This window comes from Citrus clementina, unplaced genomic scaffold (assembly GCF_000493195.1).
Source record: "Citrus clementina cultivar Clemenules unplaced genomic scaffold, Citrus_clementina_v1.0 scaffold_5, whole genome shotgun sequence".
NCBI lineage: Eukaryota > Viridiplantae > Streptophyta > Magnoliopsida > Sapindales > Rutaceae > Citrus > Citrus x clementina.
In genome coordinates this window covers 35,142,637-35,152,625 of record NW_006262201.1, presented here as the reverse complement: position 1 = coordinate 35,152,625, position 9,989 = coordinate 35,142,637, and the positions used below count along the sequence as shown (strand labels likewise).

Genomic DNA, 9,989 nt, shown 5'->3' with positions numbered 1-9,989 from the left:
ATCTTTGTATGTCGCGATGATTCCTTTTGAGTTCCGAGTATCGGGACCGTTTAAAGCAGTCAACAAATTTGACCGAAAAATAGGCGTGGTGCCACGTGGAAGCAGGACGAGGGAGATAATGAGGACGATGACGACATGGGCATCCCATATGGTGTGTTTCGGGCCACGTTGGCGCGTAAAGCGGGCCCACACGCAGAAAGCTTTAAAACGCGCAATTGCCATGCAAATGCAAAGTGCAATGCTACCTCGGTGTTCGCACAATTATTAATATGCAGACACTTTGCATGCATGATGCATTAAATGTGTTGAAGCATTAAACATACATACGCAAGTGTCCACTTCGGTGAAAATTAAGCTTCAATTGGACCGTGAAAAGAAACCTGACACACCATAATGCATTAAATATTTTACTAGGGTTTTTATTTCATCGTTCAAGTAAAGTTTTTAGCCAAAGAAATTGGAATTTGTTACTCAACAAGAAACCCAAGAAACGGGAAATTTCTATTTTAGTATTGCTACTAGCTAGATATCCAAATGGACGGGACGGGCATGTATATTAATGGTGATCGATATTTATTATCTCACCACAATTTTCGCTTTTTACTTGTACGTTCGATTCCAATGAGTTGTCCCATCTTACGTGTAATGTAACATCTTGCGAGTGGCTTATATCAGGAGAATCTCTTTTGAAATGTTCGATACGACTCATCATAACAATTAAGCTTAATCTCCTCGAAAAAATTAATTTTCGTTGAGCTTCAAAACCTTTGAGTAATTCCTTATTATGATATCGGCCAAATTGATTGGTAGTGACATTTCAATGAGTTAAGCTAATAACGAGAAAAATAGATGGTGTAGTCTTTTGGGACCATGGAAAAGATGTAAATTATGTGATTTAAATTATACTCTCTCAATACTGTTACTAGCTAATCTCAAAATGAATGCATGTGTCAAAATACTATTAGATAGATGCACGAATGACATGTTGTACATATTCTATGTGAGTCTCTCTTAATTAAGTCTCTTAAGTATGCTAGGGATGGCAATGGGGAGGGGAGGAGGTCAACACCCCCGTATCCATCCCCGATATTCTGCATATATTTACATCCCCTCTTTGTCCCATCAGAATTGCTTGAAGGGATTCTCGCCCCCTCCTCAAATAATAATAGGGGATCCCCTAGAATTCCTGATCCTCGAATAACTGATATATTTTTAATTTTTGAACTTAGTTTAATCATATTAACCTGAAAATATATAAAATAAAATGAGAGTGATTATGAATGGCCTTTATTTCATTCTACTCCTTCAAGCTTTTAGTATATATAATATTCAAATAATGATTTTCAAAACAAACTTTAAATAATGTGATTTTTATACAATATTGACATGATTTTGTCCATGAATGATGATACATGCTGATCACCGACTGTGGCACAATAAAGTCACATGTGTGGATGTTAGTTGACGTTGCGATGAGTTAGGCTACTCGGTCACTGACAACGCGACGCACTATTGAGCTATGATGAGATGAAGACGGGTTGGGTGCTTGCTATTGAGCGAATAATTTGGAAAGGATGTGCAAGACTGTGAGGGAGTGATTTAGAGTTTGATTTGTAAGTTATGAGCTTGTGGGATTTTGTGCTTTTGGTTGTAATTAAGTCTAAATTATATTAAACATTTTATATTAACTAATATTTATATTATTTGTATAAATATTTTGATATTTACACCAATCTTTAATATTTTACAATTTAAAATATATTATTTATTCACTAATAATTCTAGAAAAATAAATTAAAAATTAAAATAGAGAAATGAGGAGGGGATAAGGATTTCACCTCATCCTTTTCCCTTCTCCGAATAAGAAATTGGATATAAAATCATCCTCATACCCTTCTCAAATGGGAAAAATCCCCAAAGTCTCCCGTCCCCATGGGGACCTCTGCCATCCCTACTCACTGCATCTCACAATAAACGTAGTCTAGAATTTAACCTAAATAATGCAAGTTCAAAATTATAAGTGTAATAATGAACTTCACAAGGAATGGTCCTCAAATTTTATAAGTGTTAGGAGTATTTTCAAAATGTTAAGACCACAAGAGTTGTTTTGATATTATACATCAAAAAAATTTCAGAACCTAATTAGCGTATTTGTCCTATTTCATGATATTAGCGTGACTCTACTCATACTGATAGATTTATTATTATCATAACTGTGTTGTAGTATTGGAGGGGAGTGGGGGGAGTTTATCTGAACACATTCTAGATGAAATTTCGGCGCCAAAGGATCAAATTCCAGCTCTTAAATGTCGATTAGACAGTTAATTGGATATGCCAATGATAACAATAGAAAATGATATTAAAGGGCATTAAAGAGCACACTGATGCGCCGATTTGATGAAAATTTGCGGGGACTGCTGTGAATTCCTTCAAGGAGTTTGAGTTTTGTCTCCTAGAACACAAGCACTGCAAGAAATTGGTTAAAAACATCGCTAAACCTAATATACTAGGCGTTGCAGCTGGCCCCCAGAAAAGAAGAGTTAATTAAAACCTGCTCCCTCCCTAGTTAATTTCAACACGCAAGTTAAAAAGGGAATCATTAAAAGTGGATTTAGTTTGCCTAACTCGGATTAAAAAACAGGGTTAAATAGACATTGTGATTAAAAAATGATTAGTTTTTTTCCATGACTTAAAAGACTCGAGAGGCACTGGTACTGTGTGACGGATGGTTGATTGATTTCATTTCAGGACTCGTGTTCCCGGGTAAAGGAGTTGACAATTGGTAACGCAGTTCATCAGTTGAGGTTCCCCATGTGCTGAATAAACGTCAACAAATAGGTAAACGGCGTTAAGCCCATGCGGGCTTTTTTAGATAGACCTAGAAAATTCGGGCCCCACGTGAGTGTCGGAATTATTGACTGTGGGTGACATTGCTTCTCCTCGCTGTCAAGTCTCTCTGCCATCCGTAAGATGCTTTCTCTCCGGGAAGGTACAAAATATTTATTACTTCGGGACTCTTGCTTGCGCGCCCTCATTTTTGCTCAGCACTCGCAGGTCAAGATACACGCACGTTCCATGTAATGCAAATCATGTATTTAAAATAGAAATTTACTTAGATGAGATCAAAGTTACTGAAATTTACTACGAACGACTAATGGAAGCAAAATTTGAAAGTACTGTATGTGAAAGGGAAGGCGATGTAAGGGTAATAAAGATATCGTCTGCATATGAGCGGTCGATTCAATACAATGGTGGGACCAACTTGCGGAAATAATATCCGTGATTTCTTAATTCTTGTCAGCAGTACTTGCTTCATTTACCAATTACCATTCGGTTAAAAAAAAAATGGACACGGCTCAACAAAAATGATAGGACAAAAAACACCAGACCCTAAAGGTAGCTTCAGCGTATGCCCAATTCATGGTCTCCGAACTACTGACACTCCTAGAAACGAACGACCCAACATGTGGGTGTCTGAGCCCTATTTTGCAATTCGATTGAGTACCATTGCCTTTTTCTTTTGAAACTACTCTTAAATCTTAATCGCTATTAATTTTTTTTTTGGGTAATTTTTAAAAATTTCTCCTTAGGTTTGTGTTTGTTGTAAGTAGATGGCGATAATTTATTTATTTATAAAAAATTTTCTATCGTCAGTTAACTTTAACATTAACCGTTAGTTGACTGTGCAAAGACAATATTACCCTTAACAATAATTTGTAGACGAAAATAACTAAAAAAAAATTAAAATTGTTGGCGCGAAAAGCACAAACCCTATTTTTTGACAATTTTATCCTTGTCAATTCTAAAGATTTATAATATCATAGGTAAAGATTATAACTATTTCATTTTCAAGTTTTTTATTTTATCTTTTTTATAGGAGCTTTAAGAAAATATTAATAATTTAAAGAGAATTTTTCAAATTTTTAATTTTATTTTTTTTAGGAATTTTAAGAAAATATCAATAATTTAAAGAGGATAAAATAGCCAATAATTTTAATTATTTTTTAGTTATTTCCGTCTACAAACTGTTGTTAAAGGTAATATTATCTTTGCATAGTCAACTAACGGTCAATATTAAAATTAACTGACGGTAGAAAATTTTTTATAAATAAATAAATTTTCACCATCTACTTGCAACAATCCTAAAGCTCAGGAAAATTTTTTAAAAATTATTCTTTTTTTTTCTTCTCACAGTGTTTGGGTGTTTAATGCACCAAGATATGCAATGAAAAAATTTCTACGTACTGCATCATTATAATAGCCTGCATCCTAGGTTCCTAGGCCTTTTTAATTTTACGAGTGCATGCACGGAAACTTGATATCATGAATGATGGTATGTGGTAACTAGTAATTAACTACCTATGAGCCATTGCCCAGCAGTTCCGTACTAGACCAGCTCTTGCGGTCCCTCCCGCATCACAATCATGTTCGAACGATTCAAACCTAATCGACGGCTATTATCCATGATTAAAATGAAACTTCTATTGCGTTGTTTTGTGTTTCGTCGTATAGGATCATGACCTTAGACGCCTACTGTATGCGGATCATGCATGAATAACAGAGAAGTCCAACTAAGCAATGTCTGAATCACTTGCGGTTTCTATGAGTGAAGAGCACGTGCCACATGGATAGTGAAATGGAAGTTGCGTTGCGTTCGTGATACAATTTTTTTACAATGGCGCGTGAAAGGGGGACTTAATACAAAGTGCACGGAGCATGTAAGAGATGCCAACTCTTCAGTTAACAGGTCGGTGGCCATAACGTGCTCTAAACAGAAAGAGTCCCGGCCGTTTGACTGGTTACGTAAAATATTTAAACCCAACACGTGCCGGTTACGCGGTTAAACCCAGAAATTACCTTTTCCAATGAATATAAATATTAACCTATCGCATACGCAGAGAGAAAGAAAGCTGGATAGAACAAGTAGAGAGAGAGAGAGAGAGAGAGAGGAAGTAGATCAAAAGGCTTTTGGTTTCCTGGATCTTTTTGGGGATATTTAAAGAAAAATAAAAATAGAGCTAGAGTTTTAAAGAGAGAGGGAAATGACCTGGGATTTCTTTCTATCTTCATTATCACATTCTCGTTTGTCTCTTTTACTTTTATTATTTCATTTGATCCCATGCTCGTATCGCTAAACTCGATCTTACCATTTTGTCTTCGTTCGCACAACTCTTAGATAGATCAAAACAAAATCTCTTTTTCTTTTTCTTCCTTCCCTTCGAAACGAAGAATACATTGGAAAAAAGAAAAGAAAAAAGAAAAAAAGTGTTGTTACCTTTTGGATTTGTGACGATGGCTACCGGTTGGAGAAGAGCTTTTTGCACGACGATCCCTAGAGATCCAGAAATTGCAGCAGTTTCAGAGAAGCAGCAGCAACAGAGTGCAAGTCCGAGTCCGAGTCCAAGCCCCAGAAGCTGTACAAAGCTAGGGTTTTTTAGCAACCCTTCTACTCCTCGATTGCAGTCTCAGCCAGTGTCAAGCCCAGGCATGCGTTGCCGGACTGCAACTCCCGAGGCACCTTCAACAAATGAGAGCCCCAGACTCCAATGCAAAACCACCCCCAAAGCGACTAAAACACTCAAACAATCTCTCGGCTCAAATCCATCTTCTCCAAGATCTCCTCTCAAGCTCTCTCTTTTCAGGAACAGCTTCAAGTTCAGAGTAAGAATTTGAACGCCGTGCTAATATATCTCAAAGTGTTTTGACTTTCAATTTTAGTTATTTTTTATAGAAATTAATTGTACTTGTTGTTATTATTGCTATTTCCAGACTAGCTGCGGGATCTGCTTGAACAGCGTGAAGAGAGGTCAGGGCACAGCCATTTACACTGCAGAGTGTTCACACGCGTTTCATTTCCCTTGCATAGCTTCGCACGTGAGGAAACATGGAAACCTCGTGTGCCCCGTCTGCAACACCACCTGGAAAGACGTTCCTTTACTCGCCGCTCATAAGAATCTCAATCAAGAGAACCTTAACCGAAACGACGACGATTCACCCAACAGCACCACCACAAAGACCAAAGTTGAAGAGAAGAAAATGATTGAACCTTCGCCGAGACTCGTTAAAACTCCGAAACAAGAACCAAGAGTAGCTCCATCGGAATCTAGATCTTACGATGACGACGAGCCTTTGTTATCTCCAACAGCCGCTGCTGCTGCTCGTTTCAATCCAATACCTGAAGCAGACGAGAATGTCGAAGGCGATGGATACGACGTCGAAGAGTTTCAAGGATTTTTCGTTAATCCTAATCCTTCGTCTTCAATCAAATCCGATCAAGTTCAACTAGAATTCAACGGAAGACAATCAAGAACAGTTCAGCTCAGATTGCTTCCAGAATCTGCCGTTATCTCGGTTGGTAAAAATTACGAGACTTATGCGGTGGCATTGAGAGTTAAAGCACCGCTACCGGCACCTCCCGTTAACAGCAACAATACGGCCTCGCATCGTGCGCCTGTCGATTTGGTGACTGTACTAGATGTGAGTGGAAGCATGACCGGAGCCAAGTTACAAATGTTAAAACGCGCCATGCGTTTGGTGATATCGTCTCTCGGCTCGGCTGACCGCCTTTCTATTGTCACTTTCTCCGCGTGCTCCAAGAGATTGTTGCCTCTGAGGAGAATGACGGCTCAGGGTCAGCGCGCCGCTCGGCGCATTATTGATCGGCTGGCGTGTGGCCAAGGGACTAGTGTGGGTGATGCTTTGAGAAAAGCTACTAAGGTGCTTGAAGATCGGAGGGAGAGAAATCCCGTCGCGAGTATCATGTTATTATCGGACGGTCAGGATGAGCGGGTCCAGCCTAGTTCAGCTAATCATAGGTATGGAGTAAGCCACGGGTCTTCAACTCGTTTCGCGCACATTGAGATCCCTGTTCATTCGTTTGGGTTTGGACGGAGCGGCGGCTACAGCCACGAGCCAGCTGAGGACGCTTTTGCCAAATGTGTTGGCGGACTACTAAGTGTTGTGGTGCAAGATTTAAGAATCCAGCTTAGCTTCGCGCCCGGATCCGCGCCAGCTGAGATCTCAGCTGTTTATTCATGCAATGGACGGCCCGCATTGCTCAGCTCCGGCTCAGTGCGGCTGGGCGATTTATACGCCGAGGAAGAAAGGGAGTTACTCGTAGAGTTGAGGGTCCCTACACCGGCGGTTGGGTCCCAGGCCCGCCACGTGATGTCAGTGAAGTGTCTATACAAGGACCCCGCAACTCAAGAGGTCGTATACGGCGCGGATCAGCCGCTTTTGGTTCCATGTCCACATACGGTTAGATCATCCGCACCAAAGATCGAACGGTTGAGAAGTTTGTTTATCAGTACACGAGCAATAGCCGAGTCGCGAAGATTGATAGAGCACAATGATTTTACCAGCGCGCATCATTTGCTTGCATCGGCTCGAGCTCTGTTAATCCACTCCAGCTCAGAATCGGCTGAAGAGCATGTGAGAAGTTTGGAGATTGAGCTGGCAGAATTGCATTGGAGAAGGCAATATCTGTTGGAGCAGCAACAGCAACAACAGCAGCAGATGATGATGATGCAACGTCGAAGAGTGAGCGATAAGGAAGTGATGGTTGTGACTGATGAGAACGGGGAGCCGCTTACGCCTACGTCGGCTTGGAGAGCGGCTGAGAAGCTGGCTAAAGTGGCTATGATGAAAAAGTCGTTGAATAGAGTTAGCGATTTGCACGGCTTCGAAAACGCAAGATTTTAATTTAATTAGATATTGCATAACCAAGAAAACAAAACAGCTATTATTTGGAGAAAGAAAAAAACTTTAAAAAAAAATGGAGCAGGAATATAATATATATATTAGGGACAAGCTGATAGCAGACGGCGCGGGGGCCTTTCTACATAGGCTGATAAAAATGGCCCACATCGATTTGATTGGGTTGCTTGTATAATTTTGAGCTTGTCCGTTGTCACAGCCCAAAGGGATAAGAGAGGCTCCGTTTGTTTGTAGTGATTGATCATGATCTTGATGATGATGATCACCAACTTAAATTTTAAAAAGCTGTGAATGCTGGCGTAATGGAGCTTTTTTTATTTTTATTTTTTTTCCCTTTCTTAAAACCTTTTTGCTTTTGCTTTTGTGTTATATATTCAAGTCCTGATAGGGGGAGTAGGAATGGTCTAGTAGCCTAGGACATAATGATTGTATACATGATGATGATTGAGTAATGTTGTTAGCATACTGCCTTTGATTCTTATAACTACAGCTAATCTTGTAACTCTTGCGAGGGCAATCATGGGCTACTTGTCAAATGACTATGTGAGACCATACGCCTATCTCTTATTTTGCTGTTGCATATGTATGAGTGCGCCGTTTTAAACCAATTTACAAGGTTGGAATCAACCAGAATCTGCCTGTCCACTGTACTGGTCCTGTATCCAAACAGAGCCCATTTTAATTCATTCTTTGAAAGCTTACGGATTTAAACTGTTCGTCCTGTGTGCATGTATTGGCATTGGCGTTGGCATTGTATTTTACTGTAGCAGTTTTCCGTTGTCTGGTCCTTTTCTGAGTGAGTGTTAGCATTTCATGGTCCACTGCAGTCGTCAATCAGCAGAAATCGTGACTCACCTACCAACGGCGGGGATGGAGCGGCCAGTACATCAAACATAACGGCACAGATACGCTAGTGATCATGTGACGAAATGGGAGGGGGGGACCGCACGTCATCCGTCGGCTCCTCTTTTGGTACTAGAAAGAAGAGCAAAATTGAGCATGCGCGTACAATGGGACACTTGAGTTACGTTCTTCTACATGTGGGAAGCCGCAGCTCCACGTTTCTACGACTTGAACAACAAGTTTGTTTTCCATTAAATATTGTGTGATGGCGCATAACATTAGGATATGATCTTTATAGGAGCGGTGATTTTGTTGAAATCAAGAAGTAGAAAAAGGGATATATTGCTTTTGGATATTATATAGCCATAATAATTAGAAGATTACACTTTCTAGGGAAAGTGGAAAAAAGGTAGATCCAAAAAAAGGTTCTCATGTTCTCATCTCTGTTTCAGGCCAGTTAGGTACTCCCAGTAGATTATTGTAAAGTTCAATGTGCCACTATTTGGGAAAATCTCATAGTAGAAAAGCTAAAATCACCGTGAAACACAGTGTACATATGTGTACATTGCAATATGTGTTACTTAGGCTGGAGGACAAGAAGTAACAAGCTGTATAATAAAGCAAACTATAGCGTCAGTGACCCACAAGCCAAGCTGTTCTCCATAAAAACCCGATAACGTACGTGTACTTGCTGTCTTTGGAGTCCTGGTTCTATATAGCTTTTTATGTACCAGTGGGAGCTGCGGAGACAAATAATCTCAAAGGTGTGGTGTAATTACTCTGGTCTATGTCTATCATGTCACGGACGAACAACAGTGGTACGAGTAACCACAATACTTGTCGAAGTTAAAGCGTCAAAGTCTTAGGCTGCGTTTACTCGACGAATTCAAGAATAGGAATCCGAAATTTGAATGATTCATGCCTTTACTTGATAAAATAAGGAGGGGAATGAGAATCATTTTTGTACGCCCCACAATAATTTGAGAATTAAGAATGGAAACTTGATTCCCAAGTCTCTCATTCCCGACTTTTTTCATTCTATCCCCATAAATTTTTAATTATTTCGAAAATACCCCCACTTCAGATAAAAATATAAATAGCAAAAAATTAAAAAAAAAAAAAACCTAAAAACCTAAACTCTCTCTCTCGCACAAGCCTCCCAATCAAATGCCATCGAAGCAGCTTCCATCACCGTCGCGCCCAAACTCATCCAACATATTTGTCATCACTGTTCGTCTCCGTTGTGGACACCAGCTAGTGGCCGGTTTCGTCTCCGTTGGGCCGTGTCAATTTCGTCACCGTTTCAGTTTCGTCCCCATCTAATTTCGTCTTCGATTTGTCTCTGATAGCCGCGGTTCCGATTTGATGCTGCTGCTGCTGCTAACGGTGATGATTTGTTGTTCTGACGATGACGATTCTGATTTTGATTA

General features: G+C 39.9%; 1 protein-coding gene across 1 annotated transcript; it reads left to right on the top strand.

Moving 5' to 3' along the window:
* Positions 1-4,929: 4,929 nt before the first annotated feature.
* Positions 4,930-8,361, top strand: LOC112098273. The gene is made up of 2 exons (XM_024184174.1): positions 4,930-5,661; positions 5,770-8,361. Exons 1-2 carry the CDS (start codon positions 5,293-5,295, stop codon positions 7,699-7,701), a joined length of 2,301 nt encoding a protein of 766 aa, XP_024039942.1. The 5' UTR covers positions 4,930-5,292; the 3' UTR covers positions 7,702-8,361.
* The last annotated feature ends 1,628 nt before the right edge of the window (positions 8,362-9,989 follow it).